Genomic DNA, 26803 nt, shown 5'->3' on the forward strand with positions numbered 1-26803 from the left:
AATGAAATTCCTTGTATTCAGTAATAGTTCACAGGAAATGGTCTAATACCACCCTAAAATACACTAAAACAAGTTTTATTAGATTTCTGAAAAATAAGAGTCTTACGCAGTAACATAACTATGAACATGCTTGAGGAAACACGAACATATTACAAATATTTGAATCTGTATAACAGCAAGCATTAATAAATTAAATTCTCCTCAAACACCAAATGGAACTGCCCAGGAGGCAGGAGGAGAAGCCAGATTCCATGAATCACAGTCGGCCACGCGGGCTTCCTCACCTTGGCCCACCTCTAGGATGGTCTAGGCTTTCCGAGAACACAGCGCCCACCGTGCTACGATTTCCAACAGGGATGCTCAACCCATGCGCACTGCATCCGGTATCTGCCTCTGCTGTGATGCCCCAGTCTCTCACAGCCTCCCAGCCCTTCTCCGCCTCTGCTCACTCACTGGGAGCCCAGGCCGAACTGCAGGTCACTCTTCCTGCCCCGAGCTCTCTGGCTCCCTAGACCCTCTGGAGGAGCCCCATCAGAATAAGCCCCTTTACTCCTGTGCGCTGCCCAGCACTGCTGCAGGCAGTCCCACAGCCCCTCCACACAAAGGCAGGAGACGCTGACGCTAAACGTGTGCTACCTTAACTCTGCAGTCCAGTACTCCTGGGCTTCCCTTGTGGGTCAGCTGGTAGATAATTTGCCTGCAATGTGGGAGACCTGGGTTCGACCCCTTGGTTGGGAAAATCCCGTGGAGAAGGGAAAGGCTACCCACTTCAGCATTCTGTCCTGGAGAATTCCATGGACTATAGTCCACGGGGTCCCAAAGAGTTGCACACGGCTGAGCAACTTTCACGTCTTAACTCCGTAGTCACTCCTACATGGAAATCCTTCTGAATTACACTTTCTGTGATGAGAATTTCTAAATGTTCTACATTTTCAAGTCTCACATGACAATGACATTTTACTGAGATGACGAGGGTCACCCAAGCCCAGCTTCTGAGCAGTGGCTTCACCCAACTAAGAAAGATGCTGTTGCTACCGTCTTTCCCCCTCCCTTCAGCTTCCCTTCATCAGCCTCCTAGGCTTCTGCCTGAAAGCAGCTACCCCCAGCGCCGACCTCAAGCAGTATTACTTCCTGTGTCAAAGCATCATCGGCGCTCACCTGCGCGTGGGCCTGTCCCAGCGCCCTGCTCCCCTCACCCCCACGTGGGAACAGGAACCGTAAGTTCCCGGGGGCCCTTCACGAGCCTCCTGGCTCCGTACTCTGTTTTCTCCCACTTCACTGACCTTAGACGATGTGAACTGATTATTCAGCTCTTCTGTTCCTCAATGTCTTGATACTTCTAATATGCTCTTAAAAAAAAAAAAAATGCTACAGGTACCAAATAAATACTCCTTAAATAATAAGTGGATGAATAATAAAGAGAGTGGAGCCCAAAGTCTCTTCGCTACACACTTTTTTGTGATTTCCCCATTCCCTTTTTCTATCTTGGACTGTGGGCAGTAGAATGATCTGCAGCTCAGGCCTTCTCTGATTTACCTATACATGTCTAAAGCTTTCGGACAACAGGTGCTAGAGGAGATAAGAAAGTAAAGACTCATAAAAAGAAAAAGTCATTCACCGGATTCCTCTGGAGAGAGGAGCCGTGCTTTACTGATAAATGATTCGGCAGTAAGAACGAGCACAGGTAGCTGAGAAAGAACTGAAAACACATCACGGAACAAGAGGTGGTCCCTGAGCTGCCTTTAAACGGTGGGTTCTATTAGCTGAGGAGACTTTTGCTTCTGATCATCACGTCCCCGGGTATGCAGGCAGGCGTGGAGATACAGGCCAAGGAAGGGGTTGGAGCCGACACCCCCCACCCTTAGCGGGGGTCGGGGGCAGCAGCTGGAGCCCCCAGAACCTAACTGTCGAAAGGGGTATTTTCTGTTATTTGCTCTGAGATGTACAACGTTCTTCCTCCTCTGGCTCCCTGGGGAAACTGCAGCAAAGATGGCAGACTTTTCTGTCTAAGGACCGAAAGGAGTCCTGAGCTCTCAGCCCAGTGGACATGAAGGAAAAGACTCTGTGTCAGCGACTGTCCAGGGTACTGGAGGTGGAGGGATGGGTGCCATCTGAACCATGTCCTCTAACCACATCGTGAGTTCCTGAGCTGAGCTCGCATCCCCTCCACTGCACTGTCTCGGTGAACTTGAACTAGAGCTCCACTAACTATAGAAATCCCATCTCCTCTGCACCTGTGGGAACATGACATGCCCTGGCAGGAGGAGACGGTCTTAGAGGCAGCACAGTGTGTGCAGAGAGGGAGGTCCAAGGTCCAACCCTAGATTTACCCCCGCCTGCTGATAAGGTGGAAGGGAGGCTACTGGGCTTAGAGAATGAAGATTCCAGAAAGCCATGCAGATATAACGTCACTCTGCTTTGTTACGTGGGAATTGCCCCAGACATCCCCTGTGCAGATGCATCACCAGCAAGTAAAGACGGTGCCTCGGAGCCTCTGGCTCCTGGACCTGGTCTGGACCCAGTGCAGCAGGCAGACAGGAGCCTGGCAGACCACTGCCGGTTACAGAGCACTCTGCACGGCAGGATGTGATGCAAAATCAAACAAGGCTTTGGAGCTGGCCCACACCTCAGCCTTCTGCAATAACCAGAAGGAATGCACCTTCAAAATAAGGGCAAAACCATTTATCTCAATATACTTAACTTTATACGGAGAAGGAAACGGCAACCCACTCCAGTATTCTTGCCTGGAGAATCCTAGGGACAGGGGAGCCTGGTGGGCTGCCATCTATGGGGTCGCACAGAGCCGGACAGGACTGAAGCGACTTAGCAGCAGCAGCATACGGTAATTTGAAAGTAAATTTGAAAGAATGTCGAAAGACTGGAATCTTCTGATGAGATGGATGCCTTTCAAATCCAAGATCATTACTAAGGAGTGCTCCTCCCTTCCCTAACACCTCTGAGACAGGCGAGGAACAGGCAGGCCCGTTCTACCTTAAAATTGTGGTGAATCGGGAGAATGACAGCCTGAGCAATTTTCCTTCAAGTTATTCAGATATTCAGAGGCAGAGCACCAAATGCACATTATCCAGCAGTCGTCACTGGAGAATGGAAAACGAAAGGCTCTGGACTAAGACAGACCTGAATCCTGACTGTGGCCCAGTGTGACTCTGGCGAAGTTATGCAACTCCCCCAGCTTTAGTTTTTCCATCTGTAAAATGGACTCCTAACCTATAGCTAACACCTAACCTATAGCTGAACTAAACAAAATGAAGCAACTAGCAGACTGCTGGGGTACTCAGTACATAGTAACTGCTGCGACCAGGATCACCTTACTGAAAAAACCCTTTTATTACACATACTGAAAGGCCAGGGCACCTGTGGACAGCAACTGCAAAAAGGGAGTTCAAACCATTTTGTGATTTCTTTTAAAACAAATTTTATTCTAGGAAGAGATGTAAAACTCCCCAAATTCTGAAATGAAGAAAGAGTAATAGATTCTTAAAGCACAAACACAAATTTGAAATGGAAATTCCAAGTAGGATCACAGGTGATAACTGTTCTTCCTCTGGGCTTATGAATCAATCTCATCTCTTCATCATTTCTCGAGCGCGCAGTATTGCCTTGGTGAGCAAAAACAACCGCCCAAGTGAAAACAACATGAAAGATGAGCTGTTCTGTATTAAAATAGGGGACAAGAAAGATGTTTATTCTTTTTTTTTTTTTTTTTTTACTGAAAGACAACATTCTCAAACAGATGGGAGGCATGCTTTAAAAAAAATTTAGGATAATATATGATTCTTTTAAGTCCTAATGCTATTTCTTCCACTTGATATTTATGTTTGAAAATAGTCCACACACTAACTATTTGAATCTAGATGAACCACAGCTCGTGTGACCGCCCATCCATCTCACCTCTGCGAATACACATGCGGGAAGATCATCTATCAGCTACTAATAAGCAGAGATTCAGATGCCAACACACAAATCCTTCTCAACATTTATATTCTACCAAGTTGGGGATGTTTCTACAAGATGCATGTGTGCATAGTTTATCTAACAGACCGGAATGGCTCTTATATCTGTTCTGCCAAATAGAGAGACATTTCCCTGACTCTAAATGTGATTTCTGCAGCTCCCAAACTGCACATTTTCTGGGCATTTCTCCTGGCAGGTCTATCCACTATCAAATTCTCCAAGTCTGTCAAAACTTTAACAGCCCCAATTCACAGAGTGCATGTGACCTGGCCTAGAATTCATGATGAAAGTTAATGTGCACACAGAAACACTGGCAGCACTTGAAAACAAAGGAGGATGTGGAAATGGTCACGATGTGAGAACCTCAGTGTCCAAAGAGTGCAGGAAGCAATGACACCGAGAAGGTCCGTGACGATGAGCGAGCAAAGGAACCTGAATGGCTGACTCTGACCCGACGGGCATTTGGCACCTGCATCTGCTCAGTTATGGGCTTCCCAGCTGGCGTTAGTGGTAAAGAACCCACCTGCCAAAGCAGGGCACGTAAGAGACTCAGATTTGATCCCTGGGTGGGGAAGATCTCCTGGAGAAGAGAATGACAACCCACTCCAGTACTCTTGCCTGGAAAATCCCATGGACAGAGGAGCCTGGCGGGCTACAGTCCACGGGGTCGCAAAGAGCCGGACGTGGCTGAAGTGACGCTGCACTCTGTATAGTAGCTGTGTGGCCTCGGGCAAGTCACTTAAGGGTTTCCTAGCTCATCAAATGTAAATAGCACCCCCTTTCTGGTACATTTTCCACAGCTGGGGAAGTGTCTTCAAAGTGCCTGGGACGAAGCATGTGCCTGATACATGTTAATGTCCAAACCTGAAGCAAGGCTGCAGACTCGGTCGCCTGCACGGATCAGACAGGAAGGAAACTGCAAGAGGGCCTGTGTGTGTAGAAGCAGGGAGCAAAGCAGGGGCCCACAGACCACCTGCACACATTCAGTTCCAGGGGATGGACGGAGCCCGACAGGGGCTGAGCACAGCCAGGAGATGATGCTGAGGCTTGCGAGATGCAAGCAAATCGCACAGGATGTGGCAGAACAGCTGAGTAGGCAAGCAGTGTGTGAGAAATGGCAGAACTCCTAAGACGTGCTAAATACAGGCCCGTCACCTGTAAGACAGGCCGAAGATGGAAGAAATAAACGTGATGGAACAATAAGAATGGCAAAGACAGAAAGTGCTGAGCTGTGATCATGTCCACTTTGAGCCGGCTCATGCGGGCCACGTGACAGTCATCTGCAGGGCGGCCCATTCCCAGCCTGGCCCTGGGGAAGGGCTGGAGCCTCAGGGCTGCACAGGCTGATGAGGGTCCATGGAGCAGAAACCTGCAGGGGGGAAGACCAGCGCTAAACACCAGAACGAACGAGAAAAGAAAGTGGGACTGTGTCTGTGACACCTGCTATGGCCAGCAGCAGAGCAGGTAAGGGGTTGAGTGGGGTGGGGTGTGAGGCCCTGGAGTCAACGATGCACTCTCCAAGGGAAACAGGAGCAGAGTCTCTCATTAAGGTTATTTCCAGTTTTACAGGAATAAAAACCCTGAGGAAACAAAGTGCTCTTGTTTTTTTTTAAAATACCAGTGTTAGGTCATTTCTTTATATTATCATGTTAACATGTAAGGTAGGGAATTTGAAACTATGCTAGAAACCTTGGCTTGTTTCTGTAACATAAGAGTATGACCACCTCTGTTAGCCATAACCACGGATTCTGTGTCGTGCTGAAATGCAACTGAAAAATTAAATTCTACCCAGTCTGGTCCTAGCTAACTGAGGATGCGGAGTATAATACAGGGTAGCTAACTGAGGATGCTCAGTATAGTACAGGGTAACTGATTCCACGTGTCAATCACTGAAGAGCAGTGGAAGCAGGAGTTTTAAGTTGACCTGCTATGGTCTAGGTAGTGGAGGACTTGTGATGGCTGCAGCTTCGTGCCATCACGGACTGTGCAGCTATTAGGTTGGTGCAAAAGTAATTGCAGCTTTGCACTGCTGAACTCTGCTGTTTGATATTGGAATGCATTCTTAAATAAATGTGGTAATGTTATACATCATTTTAATGTGCATTTCTCACTTTATGTTTTTTGCTAATGACTTATTACTTGCCATGTATTTTATATTTATTTTAGACTACGGAAATGATGTTAGACAAAAAGCAAATTTGAGCAATTTTTTTATTTGAGTTCAAAATGGGTCGTAAAGCCTCGGAGACAACTTGCAACATCAACAACACTTTTGGCCCAGGAACTGCTGACAAACATACAGTGTGGTGGTTTTAAAGAAGTTTTACGAAGGACACGAGAGCCTTGAAGATGAAGAGCACAGCGGCCAGCCATCAAAATCTGACACGACCAATTGAGAGTCATCATTGAAGCTGATCCTCTTACAACTACAGGAGAAGGTGCTGAAGAAATCAACACTGACCATTCTATGGTCATTTGGCATTTGAAGCAAAGTGCAAAGGTGAAAAAGCTCAGTAAGTGGAGGCCTCGTCAGCTGACCAAAAATCAATAAAAGCAGATTTTATACGACAACTGGTGACAACCAGCTCAGTGGTTGGACCAAGAAGCAGCTCCAAAGCAGTTCCCAAACCCAAACTTGCACCCAAGAAAGATCATTGTCACTGTCTGGTGGTCTGCTGCTGGTCTGATCTACTACAGCTTTCTGCATCCCAGCAAAACCATTATATCTGAGAAGTATGCTCAGCAAATCGATGAGATGCACCGAAAATGCTGCAGACAGTACTGGTCAACAGAAAGGGCCCAATTCTTCTCCACCACAACACCCTGACCGCACGTCACACAAGCAACGCTTCAAAAGTTGAACAAATTGGGCTACAAAGTTTTGCCTCATCTACCACAGACCGACCTCTCGCCACTTCTTTAAGCATCTCAACAACTTTTTATAGGGAAAGCACCTGCACACCAGCAGGAGGCAGAAAATGCTTTTCAAGAGTTCATCGAATCCCGAGGCATGGATTTTTATGCTACAGGAATAAACAAACTTATTTCTCATTGGCCAAAATGTGTTGCCTAATCATTCCTGTTTTGATTAGTGAAGATGTGTTTGAGCCTCATTGAAATAAATTAATAAGTTCACGGTCTGAAACTGCAATTACATTTGCACCAACCTACTACGTTCAGCTGATCAGCCCGCCACATTCAATGGAATGCAGCACACTATGTGCTCTTTGCCAAGAGGAGCCTGGCTGCACAGCGCAGCCTGTCTGCCGCTGACACCAGCTGGCGGGATGTACCCCTCTCGACATACATGCATACACAGCTCCAGAAGGACATGCTACGGGGAGACACCGGCAGGGATGACTTCACCGGATGACGTCTTCACCCAGGGCTTTCCAGGCATGTGTCCTTGAGGGTCAATAAAATAAGGGCGTGTGTGTGTGTGTGTGTCAATAAAATAAGGGCGTGTGTGTGTGTGTGTGTGTGTAGACACCGGCAGGGATGACTTCACCGGGTGTGTGTGTGTGTGTGTGTGTGTATAGACACCGGCAGGGATGACTTCACCGGGTGTGTGTGTGTGTGTGTGTGTCAATAAAATAAGGGCGTGTGTGTGTGTGTGTGTGTGTGTGTAGACACCGGCAGGGATGACTTCACCGGATGACGTCTTCACCCAGGGCTTGTGTGTGTGTGTGTGTGTGTGTGTGAATAAAATAAGGGCGTGTGTGTGTGTGTGTGTGTAGACACCGGCAGGGATGACTTCACCGGGTGTGTGTGTGTGTGTGTGTGTGTATAGACACCGGCAGGGATGACTTCACCGGGTGTGTGTGTGTGTGTGTGTGTGTCAATAAAATAAGGGCGTGTGTGTGTGTGTGTGTGTGTGTAGACACCGGCAGGGATGACTTCACCGGATGACGTCTTCACCCAGGGCTTGTGTGTGTGTGTGTGTGTGTGTGTGAATAAAATAAGGGCGTGTGTGTGTGTGTGTGTGTAGACACCGGCAGGGATGACTTCACCGGGTGTGTGTGTGTGTGTGTGTGTGTGTGTGTGTGAGTGTAGACACTGGCAGGGATGACTTCACCGGATGACGTCTTCACCCAGGGCTTTCCAGGCATGTGTCCTTGAGGGTCAATAAAATAAGGGCGTGTGTGTGTGTGTGTGTGTGTGTGTGTGGACACCGGCAGGGATGACTTCACCGGGTGTGTGTGTGTAGACACCTGCAGGGATGACTTCACCGGATGACGTCTTCACCCAGGGCTTGTGTGTGTGTGTGTGTGTGTGTCAATAAAATAAGGGCGTGTGTGTGTGTGTGTGTGTACACACCTTCCTGTACTGTCAGATGCAGCCACACAGTGGGATGCTGCTAACCAATAACAGGAAACAAGCTATTGTAACACTTAACTGTATGGATGCATCTCTAAAAGGCTTGTGAGAGGAAGCAGCCAGACACAAGAGAGCAAATGCCTCTGGTCCACACATCCCCTCCACAGACCACAACAGACCCAGGGAATCTGTAATTACAGACAGCAGATCAGTGTTTGCCTGGAGTATATTCTAGAGTGAATGAAAAGTTCTAAATCTTGATTGGGGTGCCTGATTTGGGTGTACACATGTCAAAGCTCATCAAACTATAGTTAAAATGGGGTATTTCACTGGGTGTAAATAATGCCTAAATGAAGTTGATTTAAAAAATCACAAATTTGACCAAAACCCCAAAACCTTATACGAATCCATTCTCACAGTTTATAAAAGTTGTTTTTAATCCCCCAAATAAAGAAGATACACCTTTTTTTTAACTGCTGAGTAATACTCCATTGTGTAAATGTACCACAGCTTTCTTATTCATTCGTCTGTGGATGGACATCTAGGTTGCTTCCATGTCCTGGCTATTATAAACTGTGCTGCAATAAACATTGGAGTACACGTGTCTCTTTCAATTCTGGTTTCCTCGGTGTGTATGCCCAGGAGTGCTATTGCTGGGTCATATGGCAGTATTTCCAGTTTTTTAAGGAATCTCCACACTGTTCTCCATAGTGGCTGTACTAGTTTGCATTCCCACCAACAATGTAAGAGGGTTCCCTTTTCTCCACACCCTCTCCAGCATTTATTGCTTGTAGAGTTGGATAGCAGCCATTCTGACTGGCGTGAAATGGTACCTCATTGTGGTTTTGATTTGCATTTCTCTGATCATGAGTGATGTTGAGCATCTTTTCATGTGTTTGTTAGCCATCTTTATGTCTTCTTTGGAGAAATGTCTGTTTAGTTCTTTGGCCCATTTTTTGATTGAGTCATTTATTTTTCTGGAATTGAGCTGCAGGAGCTGCTTGTATATTTTGGAGATTAATCCTTTATCAGTTGCTTCATTTGCTATTATTTTCTCCCATTCTGCAGGCTGTCTTTTCACCTTGCTTAGAGTTTCCTTTGCTGTGCAGAAGCTTTTAATTAGGTCCCATTTGTTTATTTTTGCTTTTATTTCCAATATTCTGGGAGGTGGGTCATGGAGGATCCTGCTGTGATTTATGTCACAGAGTGTTTTGCCTATGTTCTCCTCTAGGAGTTTTATAGTTTCTGGTCTTACATTTAGATCTTTCATCCATTCTGCATGATACAGGATGCTCAGGGCTGGTGCACTGGGATGAACCAGAGGGATGGGATGGGTAGGGAGGTGGGAGGGGGGTTCAAGATGGGGAACATATGTACACCCGGGGCGGATTCATGTCAATGTATGGTAAAACCAATACAATAATGTAAAGTAATTAGCCTCCAATTAAAATAAATCAATTAAAAAAAATAAAACCAGAATGGGGAAAATTTTCAAAAAAAAAAGATATAAACGTCCTTTTGAATTAAAAACTCTTCTTTCCCCCCTCATTTTAAAGTTCAGTGATGGAAAGTTCCTCAGGACGCCCTGTGGACCAGAAGATGAGCATTGTGGCCCCCTTGCCCACAGGTCCCCGGCCCTGCAGCCAAGCTCAAATATTCCTTTAACAAGGATCATGACTGCTTTATTTGGCAATGAACAGATCACACTGGAGAGCTGGAGTGAAATGGATAGGAAGATGGAATGTCAATAACTGATCAATTCTACCTACAGCAGAGTGGGCGGGAAGGTAGGCAGTGCAGGAGCGGGAAGGGTGAGGGAGCAGCTGGAGACATGCTGTCTGCCATGGTCACGCTGCACACTGCTGTCCTGGGCTCTCGGGGACCCGCCACCTCAACCACTGGGGATGCACACCCAGGGGCCCTGTACCTGAGTCAGCTCGCCCCTTAAATGAGCCTGATATAAAATATACATTAATATTACTTATTATATAACATATAAGGAGATCTAAGACTAAACAGATGGTTTCAAAAAATAGTATATTTTTATCTTCTCTTTTTAAAACCATTGATTCACCAATTAGTAGCAGCCAAAATATTACCCTAAGTGTGACGACTTGTTGTAGAAAACATTGCCTATGCATGAAATAAAGTGATGGAAGGAAATGGTGTTGTTGCTGTTCAGTCACTCAGTTGTGTCCACTCTTTGCGACCCCATGGACTGCAGCACGCCAGGCTCCCCTGTCCTTCACCATCTCCTGGAGCTTGCTCAAACTCATGTCCATCGAGTCAGTGATGCCATCCAACCATCTCGTCCTGTCATACCTTTCTCCTCCTGCCCTCAATCTTTCCCAGCATCAAGATCTTTGCCAATGAGTCAGCTCTTTGCATCAGGTGGCCAAAGCATTCGAGCTTCAGCATCAGTCCCTGCAATGAATATTCAAGATTGATTTCCTTTAGCACTGACTCTCCAGACAAGAATACTGGAGTGGGTTGCCACTTCCTCCTCCAGGGGATCTTCATGACCCAGGAACGGAACCTGCGTCTCTCGTGTCTCCTGCACTGGGCAGGGCAGGTTCTTTATCACCAGTGCTATCAGGGACGCCCAGGAAACAGTTAGCATAGTTCATTTTCAAACTCAGAGCACTGAGGGAGAAAACCAACAACATCAACAAAACCCAAAAAGTCATAAAGATGAACGTCATGAAGGGGTTTCTAAGAGTAAAATCTCACTCATTCTCAAAACCCTATCCAGTACTTAGAATGTGGCCGGCCCTTTCACAAACAAAAGCTCTTAGAGTCCTCAAACCAAGCCAGCCCACAGGCTCCCTCAGCCCCGTTTCACAGATGAGGCACGGCGAGCTTACCTGCAGGGGGAACACCCACCCGCACTTCTCCAGCAGCTCCACTTCTACTGGAGCCCAGACACCTCTGTCTGTTCCGCCAAGGGAGGGACACCATGTGCTCATCAGGTTTGTGTGGAGGACGGGACCCTGATGCTGCTGCGGACAGGGTGCACCCTCAGGAACACGAGGCCCTGAGAATGCACGAGGCAGCCCTTCCTCATTAGAGAACTGGGAATTCTCCAATGCTAACAGTCCAGTCCTGGGGCTAATAATGACAGCACCTGGGATGGGAATGGAAAGAAGCAGAGCAACCACATGCCTTCAGACAGCGCTGTGATCAGCTCAGAGAGTGCAGCCGGGATTCTGCAAGGCTCCAGATAGTATGGCTTTGGTTTCTCTAATTTGCCTTTAGAGTTGCATCACAATTTTGGCCAGATCTGCATATGGCCAACCTGTAATCTGCTTACAATTTTCATTTAAATCAACTCAGTTAAAAAGAATTAAGTATTTTCTTTACTCATGTCTTAAGTTCTATTCATGAAATCAATCTAATAATTATACTTTATTAGCACATTTATCCACTAAAAGAAATCTCTGTACCAACCATAATCATTACATGTCCTCCAGTGCTGTGAGTTGTGAAGAATTCTGAGTTGGTGAAAGTCACTTTTTACCCTCTAATTTAAAAATATAGAAATAATATATATAAATATGCCTTACACGGAGAAACCCACAGAGAACTTTTTGGCCAATCCAACATACAACACATAGGTACGAATGGAACTTTTTGTTGTTCTTTAATCACTAAGTTGTGTCCAACTGGTTTGTGACCCCATGAATTGTAGCCCACAGTTATTGCTATTTCTCCCAGCAATCCTGATTCCAGTTTGTGTTTCTTCCAGCCCAGCGTTCCTCATGATGTACTCTGCATAGAAGTTAAATAAGCAAGGTGACAATATACAACCTTGACGTACTCCTTTTCCTATTTGAAACCAGTCTGTTGTTCCATGTACAGTTCTGACTGTTGCTTCCTGACCTGCATACAGGTTTCTCAAGAGACAGGTCAGGTGGTCTGGTATTCCCATCTCTTTCAGAATTTTCCACAGTTTATTGTGATCCACACAACCAAAGGCTTTGGCATAGTCAATGAAGCAGAAACAGATGTTTTTCTGGAACTCTCTTGCTTTTCCCATGATCTAGCGGATGTTGGCAATTTGATCTCTGGTTCCTCTGCCTTAGTCCATTCTAAAGGAGATCAGTCCTGGGTGTTCACTGGAAGGACTGATGCTAAAGCTGAAACTCCAATACTTTGACCACCTCATGCGAAGAGTTAACTCACTGGAAAAGACTGTGATGCTGGGAAGGATTGGGGGCGGGAGGAGAAGGGGACAACAGAGAATGAGACGGTTGGATGGCATCACCGACTCGATGGATGTGACTTTGAGTGAACTCTGGGAGTTGGTGATGGACAGGGAGGCCTGCCGTGCTGTGATTCATGGGGTCGCAAAGAGTCGGACACGACTGAGCAACTGAACTGAACTGAGGCTCCTCTGTCCATAGGATTTCCCAGGCAAGAATACTGGAATGGGTTGCCATTTCCTCCTCTAGGAGATCTTCCCAACCCAGGGATCGAACCCACATTTACTGCAACATGGGCAGATTCTTTACCATAGAGTTGCCAGGGAAGCCCCAAATGGACCTTTACACAGACACAGTTTCAAATGGCTAAGAAAGGAAACGGGGCAGGAATCAGGCATTAGGTCAGGGGCAGTAGAAGCACTGGGTTAAGGACATGACGGAACGTTTTAATAAGAAACTGCAGAATCTGGCCAAAGTCAACCACCATCATTGCCACACAACAATCATGCCTTCTCAACAGACACCACAAATATATAAATTAATGCACAAGTTCTGTTAAAAACTCGGGGGGCGGGGTGGTTATCAGTAGGTAGAAATAGGAATCTAAAACTTTTAATTAATTAGATAAGTTATTTGCATTGTTTCTCCAGGAAGACGGAAAGAACACACATGCCTAAAGGGAGGGATCCCCCAGAGCCTGAGGGCTCCCCTGAGGTGCATCTGGGAGGAGGGGGAAGTGCTGGGGCTGGGTGGGCTGGCTTCAGGATCCCCCGACGGCAGATCCACACTCATCTGCTTCTACAGCGTTCTTCTCATTCGAGCATCTCTGTTCAAAGGGTTCGCTAAAGAGAAATCTGGAAACCCCTGGTCATGTCCGATTTCCTCATTTTACCAGTGAGGAAACCGAAGCTCAAGGAGGGCGAAGACTCCGGCTCACTCAGTCAGCCGCAGTAGAACCCAAGTTTAGAGAACTCGACATCCAGACTCTGGCGACCAAAACCACCTCCAGGAACACCCTCCTGCAGACAGATACTGGTGATCCTAGTGGATGCCACGACAGCAACACCCTTGCTCATCCTCAGAAGGGAAGTGCAATTGCCCCCCAATTCCCTGAGGAGAGGATGGCGACCGGCAGTATTTAATGAAGCGTATGAGTCGATGGAACTCCACTAGAAATAAGATGAAGTCATTATCTGGGGAAGGATGAGGTAAGGAGACAGGCACGGCTCTTTCTGAAAAGTCCTATAAGTCAAATAACAGATTAGGAAAGCTTCCCACTCACTAATGACAGAAACAACAATGAAAACAGCAGTAGAAATGACAGCAAAAGCCATCATGTGTTCTTTATCATGTACCAAAAACTGGAGTTGGCCTTTTATACGCACTTAACATCCCTGTGACATAAGTATTATTATTCTTGCTCTAACAGATTAAAAAACATGGAGCCTAAGTCCATGGTAGGATGGCCCGACTGTCTTGGTTTGCCTGGGCACTAAGTAGTTTCCTGAGGCGCAGAACTGTCTCTGCCCAAAGCAGGAAAACCCTGGCGATCCAGCGTGGCTGGTGGCCTCTCCTGTGGGCCTGGGAGGTGACAGCAACGCCCATGACAGCCTGATTCCCTATCCACCACCATCTTCTAGGGGGTAACTTCTCTCCACATGCTCCAGGCCAGACTTTCACATACTGGTTTAAAGAAGGACAAGACCAGCATTGTACAAAACTACATGTTCCTGTGTAGCGTTATCTCCTTTCACAAAAAAAGCATTGCAGAGCCTCATGCCTCCAGCCTCCAGAAGAGCAATGAAGGGACACTTACCTTGACCTCAAACTCGAAGTGCTCGTCCTTCCCTTGGCCGCAGAGAACATAGCGGGGGATACTAATTTTGATGGGGTCCTTCAGGTCATCTGGATTTGCTCCCAAAGAGCGGGAAACCATCCGCTATCAAAGACACATTGGATGGAAGAACAAAGAGACACCAAGATCAATGCACTGCAAATACCCCACCCAGGCAGGCGGAGCAGACAGTTTCAAGCAAAGAAAAGAATATCCAACCAGTAGGATTTATTTAGAAAAATGATGGTTTCCTTTGAAAGAGAAATGTTACGTCTCTCTCATGACAAAAGACCATTGCTTAAGAGATACCAGTCCACAAAGTTAGCACAAAAGCACTCCCAAATGTTGTCTGGCTTTGATGTTCCTTTTAATTTACAAGAATGAGTAGAAAAAAAAAGAACAGATTACATATGCTGACTTAAAAAATATATATGGTATAAGCCAGAATCTTTTCAGAAAGTCTTAAGTCACTGAGTAACATCTTTTTTCTTCACAGACTACAAAACTGCTTGCTGTACATAAAGCTCCAAAGCTGGAGATTTTATTCACATTCGCTTTCGTTTTAACTTCCAGGCATTCTTATTAAACAGTGTAGTATGGAAAGCTCTTTAAACCACAATTAAAACAATCCCAAGTGTTTTTTTTAAGGCTCCATCTGATTAATAATCAACTGAGCTCCCGACAAATGGCTATGGTCTGGATGGTGGCAAGAAGGGGTTTGAGGAAGAGGCAAAAAAAAAAAAAAAAAATCAAAAGGAATTCTCTTAAGTGTGAATGTGAGGAGATGGCTGAGCAATCCTTATTGTTAACAACAATGGAGGGGTTTACAAAACACTAAAAGACACGTTTTTGAAACAGCGGTAATAAAATCTTTAAAATCATAATTACAGTTAGCATCTATTGAATATTTACTATTACCCACAACTGTGTTGAACAGTTCAAATGTGTCATTTCATTTAATCCTCATGACCCTCCCCATGAGGTAAGAACCATTATTCACCAAATTTATCAGATAAGAGGCCCAACGCCGAAAGCGTGGGTAACGTGTAAGAGTTTAGAAAAACGGGAAGTGCTAAGAGCCAGGATTCAAACTCAGGCGAACTGAGAAAGCCCACGTATATCACCACTGCACTGCTAGCATGACCTTTATGTATTAATTTACGTATTTTTAACTTTTTATTGGAGTATAGTTGATTTACAAAGCTGTGTAAGTTTCAGGTATCCAGCAAAGTGATTCAGTTACACACACACACATCCACTCTTGTATTTTATTTAATTAGAGTTGATTTACAATACTGTCTTAGTTTCAGGTATACAAAGTGATCCAGTTACAAATATTTTTCAGATTCTTTTTTATTATAGGTTATTACAAGTTACTGAATATAGTTCTCAGAGTATAGAGTAAGTTCTTATTGTCTATTTTATCCACAATGGTGGGAATCTGATAATCGCAAATTCCCAATTTACCCTACCTTTTCCCTCCAGGTAATGATAAGTTTGCTTTCTGTGTCTGTGAGTCTGTTTCTGTTCTATCTACAGATTCCTTTGCATCATTTCTAGACTCCACATACAGGTGATCTCATACCGCATCTGTCTTTCCCTGACTTGCCTCACTCTGGAGCTTTCAAGACATTTTAAAGTAAATCTGTCCACCTGAGATAAATTGAGCTAATAAACACCTCAGCACACACAGAATAGATGGAGACCCCACGATTATTAAGTTGACTTATTTGACCAAAAAGACAACAGGGGCAACAAGCTCCCTCTCCCTCTGGCAGAAAGGGGTCCTGGGCCCTTGGTGCCTCAGCCAGGCAGAGCATGAAAGGCCCAGCTTTGCTCTGGGTGTGAAAGGCAGGTCTCTGGGAGACACAGAGGTGTGGGATTTGCGTCAGATGGCTCCTTTCATCCAGCTGACACTGCAAACATCCTGGTACGATATGAAGTTACCAGAGCCTTTTAGAGCATCTTAATTTTTCACTGCACAGCTGGTTACCCAAGATAAAAACCATTCATTTTATTGCAATGGTACACCTCTCTTTACTATCCTTGGTGTCAAAAACCATAGTGGAAATTCCTAATGAAAGAAAAAAAAGTTGCTTGAAGCATAGACTCATAAATCCTTTAACGAAAAAAATCACTGCCTTCATATTTAACAGGTATATGAATACTGAAAGACCAGTGACCTGGGAGAAAATGGATCTGATCGGGCAACTCACCTAAACCTGGATAGCCCTTTCCACCCCAGCATGCGCACGTGTACGTCAAGAAATGGTTCTACCAGACGGCGCTCAAAAGCCACTGCACTGTGTGGGCCAGACAGTGAGGAGGAACTGATCCCTTCATTGAGAAGCGGGTATTTCTCATCATTTTGCATGTCAAGCACTAGAAATACTGTCAGCATTCCCACGAACATCTGGGGCCACAGTTTACTTCAATTTCACTGATTTTACAGTAATTAAATATTAACAGGTGGAGAGAAACACCTGCAGAAATGAATAACTGAAGAACAAGTCAGGAATCCAAAGGCATTTGAGCAGAAGTATAGAGAAAAAACACGAGTATGTGTTCCCCCTGAATCGCTGCTGCAATGGAAGTTCTAGACGCTATGCTTTGAAGTCAACAAGATGTAAAATGTTGAATTCTCAGTATATACCTTGCAAAGTTCCTGACATTCTCCCAAACTACGCTTCTGTTGGGCAGGAAGGAAAGTTAACACAAATGTCTGCCAAATTTATTTTTTTATTTGAAAGTAGTTATATCTTGAATATCGTGAGTGTTACTGTAAATGTGTGCTGCATCACACATTAGCATCTGTTAGCGCTTTTAAATATCTGTGGAATTACTGATTTTGCAATCAGTCAGTTTCTCTGCATGGGGCAAAAGAATCTTAGTCTGGGAAGGGGAAGCCAGTGGCACGACACGCTAGGAGCAACGAAACATGAAAGGCTGCAGTGTGGAAGCCCGTCTCGCAGATCTGGATAAACACGTGGGATGTGTCAAGCAATTTTAAATGCACCACAGAGTGGCTCTACTTAGAAATAAAAGGTTAAGGAAAAGTACATAATTAGTTACTTAGACTACATTTCTATATGCAAGAAATACCACTTTTAAAAATAAGATACAGAGAAGTATTTTCTTCTGATAGCTTTTGCCAAAACAATGTCCAGTGTCAACAAACACACTATTTTTCCAGTGTCAGGGAAATACTATAGTCCGGTCCTCAGTGAAAGGAAGCAGATAGATCACAGGATATGTTTTGAATATTCAGGTTACAGGCTTCTCTTCCTTACTCAGGCTGTGTCTCCTTCAAAAGGAGCAAATTAAGGAAATTAACAGGAAGTGGCATTAGCGTCTACTAGAATAGCCGTCGGCACTGCAGAGGGCACGGAGTGGACCGATTCCACAGGGAGGCATCAGCATTCTCCCCTAAAGGCTCTAATTACGGACCAGATGGTTGAATTCAGTATACGCTGTAACTGTGACAAGGTCAGGCCTCAGGACGGCTGGGTGATCTCTTAGCCAAATATCCACGCTTTGCTTTTAAAATACAGGCAAACCTGGGCTTTTATCAGATTTAACAAAACTAGCGGTTCCCTTTCTCTGTTCCCAGCATAGCATACAGTTCTAATCCTTCCTTTTTTCAACCACATGCCATAGTGATAGTTTTAATTAGAAGTCTCTGCATCAGGCACCTACTGTGACCCCCCAGTTTGAAAACTGGGGTCTGGGGCATAGTCGGCAAGGATCTTCTCAAGTGTGAGCCACGCCACAAGAAACGGCACAGAGGCGATCTGTGTGAGCAGGTGTGCCTTATGAATGTGGCAGAAAGCCAAGACGTGCTTGCACACCTGTCCAGAAGGTGAAGCCTCCCTGTGCCAAGAAGGGACCTGGGCCGGCCCCATGCCACTCAGAAGGCTTCGTACCTACCGCTGACCCAGATTTGCTAAGGCATGTGGCACACCTGCTCCCTGTACGATCCCTCTCAAGCTTGGGGCTTAACAACTGCCCAATGTGTAGAAACGACCCAAACTGTGCCTTATTTTAGAGTGACTTCAGAATACTCACAGCAGGAAACAGAAATATGAGTTTTCAAATAAAGCAGTATTTCTGTCCTTTTGCTATAAACCTATATATCATCAAGGATAAATTAGCCAGAAAATAACAAACTATACTAGATATAGATTCGTGTGGGCTATCCTGAGGCTAGTGACCTTATGGTAAATTGGAATCTCTGATTCTTACTACAGGTAGATTATTTAATCCACATCTGAGATGACTGACATTGTCTCAAGGTTTGGAAATACTGAATATCTTATGAATGATTCAACTTGAAACAATTAAAAACGTTCCCTTCTTTCTCTAGTCCAAAGATAAGTTGAATGGCCCATCGTTAACAATGGATAACCCATCGTTCGATAGACGGTTTAAAAAAGACTAAATAACAGGTTTAGTATGACTCACTGAGGATGCGGCAGCAGCTGTCACGTGGCTCTCATCACCAAACACGAGTCTAGGAGCAGAGAACCCAGGAGGGAGAAACAGGTGATCGTCCTCCTGGTTCTGCAGTGTCTTTAATGACCCATGAAAAGTGCCACTCATTGTCAGTCACTGATTTCTCAAGCTGTGCTGAATTCTCAGGTCCAAGAGAAACTAAAGTGGGGGACCGGCGGGGACTCTATCACCATGTTTCTATGTTTCTGTAGAGTTTACTGTTTAACCTGCCAACTAAAGGAGCAGCTCGGAGCACACAAGGTTATCTGTACTATATGCCACAATGGTCACATCCCAGCTTTTCTTCTGTAAGAGCTAAAATGCAGAGAGCAAAAAGGAGATGTAAAGCATACCAAGAGACAATAGAACTGCTGCGAAGCTTGTAAAGCAATTCTTGAAAAACAAAACTTATAAAAAGAGAAATAATCTTTAATGTCTAGAATTCCAAGAAAAAAGTTACAAGTCAGGAAAAAAATCAGCAGTTCTTCCAATTAATCATCCATGCCTATAAAAAAAAAAAATCAAGAAAAAAGTGTATCCAGGCACTGTCAAGAATAACCATGACCAGAAGGTGACTGGCCAGAGTGCACACCGCAGAGCCAGGCCTGGGTCTGAGGCCCAGCCTCAGTCAAGTGATCCTTCAGATGCGGAAGGGAAATCGACCATTTCCCCATCCCAGCAGGGTCACGGTGGGGCTCCGAAGGAACAGTATGTAGGAAAGAACTCAGTGGGCTGTAAAACACCATATAAAGGGTAGTCGGGACTGGTACCACGAGGATCCACTCCATCTTCAGCAACAAGCAATTTTAATGAGATGACAGAAGAAAAAAACGTGAGCACTGATTTGTATCAGAATCTCTTTCCTTCTTACCAACTGGATTATTCAGTTTCACTTCTTATAAAGGACTTTTTTTAAAAAAAATTACAAGACTGCATCCTTAATAAGTGACTGGATGTTGGTAGTTCGGAATCTGTGTTATGTAAGAACTGGTAGGGGGACTAAAGAACGTTGGTGGTAGAAGAAGAAAAATCAGAGGAGGTGAGAGAGGGCACAGTGTCCTTGGAAGGCTTTTGGTATAATACAATTGTGGAACAGACCTGCTCCATTTGCCACAGAGTGGGCACCAATGGATGGACTGCAGATGGCGGTCACAATAAGGAAGATTATGGGAAGAATGGTCTAACAGTGAGAAAAAGTGAGAGTCACTCAGTCGTGTCTGACTCTTTGTGAATCCATGGATTGTAACCCGCCAGGCTCCTCCGTCCATGGGATTCTCCAGGCAAGAATACTGGAGTGGGTAGCCATCCCCTTCCTCAGGGGATCTTCCCAACCCAGGGATTGAAACTGGTCTCCTGCATTACAGGTGGAGTCTCTACCATCTGAGCCACCAGGGAAGCCCTAACAGTGAGAGCAGATCCCAGTGAATAAATTGCTTCAGAGTCAGGTGATGATCAGCCCATGGAGGGGTTAAGCAAAGACTGAATTGGGAAATAAGTTCAACTGATGCCTGAGACTCAACACTTCCATCAGGGAGAGGTCCTACAAGTTTTATCTGAATTTATCTTCAAGAAAACCTTGGGAAACGCGACTGAATGCATCTGTATGTGGTCCCAATTCTCTCTCCTGTAGCCAGAGGAGGAAGGGAATGAAGATACTCTTGCCATGACTTCTTGGTGAATGGAGTGTACTCTTCCTTGCCCTTGGCTTTGGATTTGGATGTGTGACCTGCGTTGGCCAACGGGATGCTGGCAGACATGATGCGTGGCTGTCTTTTCCTGCTTTTATCATCAAGTTCATGGCCACTGCCCCTTCCACACAGACCCCAAAATGAGACAGGTGGTACAGACCAGCCCTAGTTGAGTTACAGATGACCCTGGCCTACAGCAGAGATGCCTCAGTTCAACTACAAACTGTGAGTGAGAAATAAAAGCTTTCTTTTTTGGAAGTCACTGAAATTTTGAGGGTTGCCTGATACTTGGCAACAGCTGACTGATATAACATCCATCACAAAAGGTATGTTAAGGAAGGAAGCAGTATTAACTAAAAAGTCAGTAGTGGAGGCTGTGTAACTAAATCAGCAAGCCCAACACGACCACGTGACTATCTAAGAAGCATTAATAAAAGTGCTCTAATCTAGTTATCATTCAGAACTTTAATCCATCTAGGAAAAAGAATGTAAATAAAAATTACTGTAATTACTACTGCTGGAAGGCATAAGCATTCTCTCCAAAGGATGCATGCACAATTTTTTTAAAGTAATAAGAATGGGTAGACAAACTGTTTTGAAGTGTTTTTCAACAAAGACTAAATAAATTCACCCTGCCATCCACAAGTCTGCACAACAGGCAGCTGTGAGCAAAACGGATTTTAATCAAATTCAAATGAAACTGCTATTTCAAAAGGACTCAAAGAGGTATTGTCTAGAACACAGTAACAAGCTCTGCAATGTTAAGTGTTTATGCTGACATTACGACAATGCGAAGTGCCACATAATGAAGTATGCATGAACCTATATTTTTTTCTGATACAGAAACTCATTACCACTGAGAAGATGGTACCTCAGGCTGGACGCTGAAGCTGCTACACCTGCTTCCCTGCAGCAGTGTCCCAGGCTCAGAACCCCGGAAAAGGAACCTGTGAGCTGGAGAGAGGCCCTAGGATCCAAATCATGGAGGATAAGGGGGCACACGTCCCTCCACTGGCTTCTCCCGGCCTCCTGACACCCTTAGCAGTCACTTCATGACGGTAAGTCAGCCTCAAATCAGGACCACATTTGATCTCAAGGTGAAATGAAGTGACAGGTGGAATCTGAATTGCCCGTAGGCTGCTTCTGATTTGGAGTCATAGCCCTCATTTCAGGCTACGAGGCTCACAGATCAGACTTTTGTCATGACCGATAATGTGATCTGTCTGCAGCACTCACGTGGTTGCATGCTCCGTCTATGGACAACATTAAAGAGTGTAACTTATAACAAGGTAGAATTCTGCTGCTTTACCTGTGAGGACGGGCGAGTCTGTCTAATATGTATCACTCTGCTAAAATGTACTGCCTGTGTACTGTCTGCTTCCCAACCATGCCACCTTCTCTGGCATCTTATGTTCCAGTCTCCCTGCTCTTCACGACCATTCGTTCTGTCCTCATAAAGAACATCCAAGAAGATCGCGATTCAGATCAGGAGAAACATTGTTGATAAAGACAGCAACAGAGTACTCTGGTTCATTTTGGAAGTTCTTCTGTGCAGAAGACCCGCCAGCCAAGCAGACAGCAAACGTTTTTTTAGCACTTAATTAGTTGTTGCTGTTGTTCAGTCACTCAGTCGTGTCAACAAACCAATTCCAATGATGTCTTTATCACAGACGCCAAAGTCTTCATGTGTAAGGCAAAAGGGTGTGAGTACGTGTGCGTGTGAGTGTGCGTGCCTGTGTGTGCTGGAGGGGAGGGGGTATGGAAGGGTTAAAAACAAGCTCCAAAGGAAAAGGGAAAAACACAGGAATTCTACTTCCTCCAAAAAGACAGAAGACCTCGCTTGGCCACCACCAGCCAGGCTGCAGCCAGCAGTGTGGACCCTGACAGTCTCCTGGGTGCTGCCTCTCCCCGCTCCCTTCCCCAGAATCTGGGGAGAGGGAAGCCAGTGCTAGAAAGGCAGGGCAAGTTCAGCAGCTTGTAGTCAGCTCTGACGGGGTAGCGGGAGGAGCTGTGCTTCCTGACCAGAGGCGAGAGAGTCAGTCTCTGGAAGGATCAGCTTGGCACTGGCCCACTCAACAATGAGGAAAAGAAATGAAGTGTGGGGGCTACATCACTTCTACTGTATGTGATGCAAAGACCTGACCAGAACAGAAAGCGGTCCTTGCAGGCCAGGCCAAAACAAAGCTCAAGCTGCGAGCTGTGGATGCGCGGCAGAGCAGCTGCCGTGACCCCAGCTGAAGCGAGAGAGGAGGAAGGGCGATGGGGAGGAGGCCTCCTTCCTCCCGAGACTCTGGGAGCTAGAACACTCGAACTCGAGAAACAGGAGGAGAGGGGCACAGCAACCCAGGGCCAGGTGCTGGAAAACATAAACACACAACGCCTCCTCAGCAATGTCCACCAGGGGAGAGGCTCTGAAGAGCCGGCTCTAAGCTGCTTACGGAGGAGGAGGGCAGCTGGATGGTACCCGGAGGAGAGAGGAGCCGCCCCAGGCTGACGTGGCGTGAGTTCCCCCGGAAGCAGGGCCAGCAGGACCGCTCAGTGGGAGGTTGAGGGATGTGCAGGCCGAGAGGAAGGAGCGGGTGGCAGGCAAGCGCCGGACGCCTTCAGGGAGGCCTCCACCCGATGAGACAGCCGCAGCAGACTGGACACTTACCCAGAGCTGAAGAGCCTTTCTAGGAGAGAAACGCCGAAGCTCAGAGAAAGGACTGGAACGCGGGGGCACATGGCCCGGGAGGAGAACTGTCAAAACTGAGCTGACAAGGGAGGCACTGGACCACAGGATGGAAAGGAAGGGGCCGGGGGTCTGGGCGGAGGCGGCAAAGGCATCGCCCTGCAGAAGCCCCAGCAGGGCGTGGCACTGCCTCCATCCCACGGGTTATGGGAGAGGGCAGGTGTTTCAAACCCTCGGGGCCCCTGGGGAAGGCTGGCGGAAGCCTTCACCAACGGGCTCTGAGACAGAGCTGTCCTAACCTCGGCCAGTGCAGGATGCTGGGAAGGGAGCTCCCAGACCAGACAGCTGCTCAGGCAGCACACGTCCACCTGCAGGCATCCGGCAGAAACCCACGGGGACGCCAAGGTACGTGACCACAAGTCAACACACCCCTACGTGCTTCCAGCACCTCACAAACAATGACGCGGACCCGATTTACAAGGCTGACGTTCAGGAAAGTGAGGCATGGTGGTGACAAAGGTATTTATCAGTGCTGTTTGTTTTTATTTCAGAGGAGATATTTAAAATTTTTACATTTCCAATTTAGAGAGGTCTGCATTTTTCCAGTTTCAACTCAGTTAGCCACACAGAACTATTCATAGCCTTGGATGGCTTTCATTGTGTTTATTCTACGAACAGTCTAAGAAACCCTGCAGAGTACTGTTACAAGTCTCCTCCCTAAAGCCTCATCAAGTGTGAGGTCAGCCACAGGGCCTCGTCCTGAGAGTTGAAGGTCAGTTTCCAGACCTCAGGGACCACGTCCTCACCGCCCTGCAGATCCAAGGTGCTGGTGCATGGCTGAATCTTCTGGCCTTCCTGAGGGCGCCGGGAAGCACCGCTGCCTGAATCTGCCTGGTGTCTGAGGTTTTGGAGGAAGATGAGTTCGAGGGTGGGTGATGTCTTCGTCTCTGGAATGACGAGGCACCTGAATTCACTTAAGGCCCGGCATCTGACCACATCAAATCGCGTTCCTGGGGGCGGAGAGCTCAGAGCGGGGCTGCGAGGATAGAACACGCGGTCTTCCCTCACCAGGGCCACGTGGGTATTCAGAAGGACAAGCGACTGGCAGGGGCCTTGGCCGGGGTCACCCTCAACTCTGACCGTCGTGTAGAGCCAGAGCTGAGCCTCCGCCAGAGACGGGGCACCGGCGTCCAGGTTGCTGTGAAGGAAGTAAATCAGGTCTACCAGGGTATTCTGGAATCTGGATGATAACCGGACTCTGTTTGCCAAAACCAAGTCAGGGATTTCTGCCTTCCAGTCAAGGGAGAGCTGGACCAGATCTTCCCGGAACAAGGGATGCTCGGCACAGGCGGCGGCCTCGGACGCAGATGCAAGGACACACAGGAGGTCCCGGCATATCTGCCGGCAGAGGTTCTTGTTGTAAGTAAACACGGTGAGCAGCAGACTCTCTGCAGAGCCCAGGAGCCGAATGCTCTGCCCACCAAAGCCAACCTGAATCTCCTGGAGCCCAGAGAGGGGCAGGGCGTGAAACATGCCCATGGAGCCCAGGGGGTCCAGAACCAGGGCGTACAGGGCAGAGCCGAACAGGAGCAAGCACGCAGGCCGGGGTGCTGGCTCCGCGCAGTTGGCCACGGCCAGCCAGTACATGCCTCGGGGTACATCGGTGTTACCCCAAAGTTCTGGTAGGGAACCGGCCACCAGCTCAAGGAAGTCTGTTAAGGGGCACTCTTGAAGTTTCAGCATTTGGTCTGGGAATCGCACAAGGGTCTGCTTAAACACAAACCCCCTTCTGGCACCTTCCAGTTCCAGGCAGGAGACAGAGCCCGGTGAGGAGCCTGGGAACTCAGTGGCTGTGGGGCCAGTGGGCCAGCCCAGGGCTCGGTAGGGCGCCAGGCTCCCTGCCCGCCCCACAGGCTCCGCCTCATCCCTGCTACCAAGCCGAGCTTCCCTGGGGAGAAAAAGAGCTTCTGCTGCTGCCCCACCTGTCTCCAGGAGCCTGTGCAGGGGTGACAGGTTCAGAATCGGCAGCCTTGTAAGGAAGGTCACTGCCTGTGAGGCAAGCCGGCTGGGGTCGCACAGGCTGCCCACGAGCCGGGCTTGGCCAACGGCCTCTGCGCCTGCCCACAGCAGGTGGCTCCTGGTGTCTTTGTAAAGGTCTGAGACCCATTGGTAAACGAACCCCAACCCACGGCTTCCCTCTGGCTTGACAGTCATCAGGGACTCCGGAGAGCTCACTGCTCCAGCCGCTGCCTCCTCCCAGCGGAACTTGGAGGCCAGTGCCACTGGGGGGACACTAGCCTGGGGGACCCTTTCAGAGAGAAGGAAGCAGAGGAGCTGGCTCCACCAGGTCTGCTCGCCCCTGCTGTCCACGGACACTTCCTGGGATGTATGCTGCAGCCAAGTCCAGCTGGACGCGAGCCCCAGGCTGGGTCCACCTTGAGGTCTCGTCGGCTCACTGAGGTTTTCTGACTCACCGTGAAAATGTCCCGCACCGCTGGTGCTGCTTTCACTAAAAGAGGTTTCAGTGAGATCAAGGCTTTCTGGCCGAGAGTTGCCTCTGTTACAACTGCTGCTGTGTGATGGCTCGTGTTCCAAGGGCCGAGACCGCCGCTGGTTTGCTCCACAGCCTGGCGCTGAGCAGCGGGCAGAGGGACTGGGGACGCTCCAGGTCATGGGCAGGCTCCCGTGGTGGGTCTGGTCTACCTCCCCACTCTCTTCTTGGCCAGGGGCATCAGTGACATCTCTGGGCAGCAATGGGGCAGGACAGCTCTTCTGTCAAAAACAGGTGAAAGGGGGCTGTGGCATCTTTTGCGATTCTTTTTTGCATGAATGAAGACTCCTGCGGTCATCGGTTTTATCGTGTGGATTAATGCAGAGGTTCAATCGATAACCAAAGCCATTCGTGTTGATTAACTCATGATTTCAGAATAGAGGAGCTGATTGACACACAGAGCATCAATTTCCATATTTCATATCTTATAAATCGCCAAGTATTTTTGATAGAAATATATTAGATGGGATTCAGCCACAGTATCCATTTCTTGGTCTAATATTCTACTCTTAAAAAAAAAAAAGAATGCTAAGGCTTTGATTCAATTTTCAAGGGGGCAAATTTAGTTGTGAAAATAAGTCCATGAGTAAACGTCCAAAATGTAAGCATAACCAGGGGCACACTTAATGTGAACGCGAGACTGACAAGTGTTCCAGGCTCACGCGTGTTTCTCTGGCCTCTCGGTGTGCTTCACGGGGCTCCTGCATGTACATCTGCCCTGCCTAGAGCGTCACTGTGGTGTCTGCAAACCAGCGCCACACAAGGCTCACGGCCAGCCCGCTACAGGCTAGACATGTGGATACAACGGAGTGAAAGGCAGCGTCCTTTTCTTCACAAGCCCTTCTCCTGAGGAGTCGCACTTTCAGAGGAAGACAGCGTTATTCCCAGGTGGGTCTGACGGAGGGTGAGGTGGTCCGTCTCCTGGAGGACATACGCCCCCCTGTCGCTCACTCTGCTCAGTGACGTAAGATCTCTACTACCTCCTAGTTTTGCTTTTTTTTTGGCTTTTTAATTTAGGAGTGTATGAGAAGGACAAGTCCCTCAGTGGAGGAAAATACAAGAAAAGCCTTACAA

At 47.1% G+C, this 26803-nt stretch overlaps 1 protein-coding gene across 11 annotated transcripts in view; it reads right to left on the bottom strand.

The window, feature by feature from the left end:
• Window positions 1-26803, bottom strand: part of KIF16B (kinesin family member 16B) — a 288977-nt gene that overhangs the window by 61752 nt on the left and 200422 nt on the right. For 5 of the 11 annotated variants that reach the window (XM_055426289.2, XM_055426315.2, XM_055426280.2 and 2 more), the window contains one exon: window positions 14465-25950. In XM_055426289.2, the coding sequence (XP_055282264.2) occupies window positions 23896-25950 (2055 nt within the window). In that variant the 3' untranslated portion in view covers window positions 14465-23895. Of the gene's footprint in view, window positions 1-14310; window positions 14434-14464; window positions 25951-26803 lie in introns of those variants that run through there. The other 6 variants (XM_055426299.2, XM_088844314.1, XM_055426321.2 and 3 more) reach the window with 2 other exon arrangements.

This window comes from Moschus berezovskii, chromosome 15, assembly GCF_049115385.1.
Source record: "Moschus berezovskii isolate FMDL1 chromosome 15, NW_MosBer_1.0, whole genome shotgun sequence".
In the NCBI taxonomy this organism is placed as follows: domain Eukaryota; kingdom Metazoa; phylum Chordata; class Mammalia; order Artiodactyla; family Moschidae; genus Moschus; species Moschus berezovskii.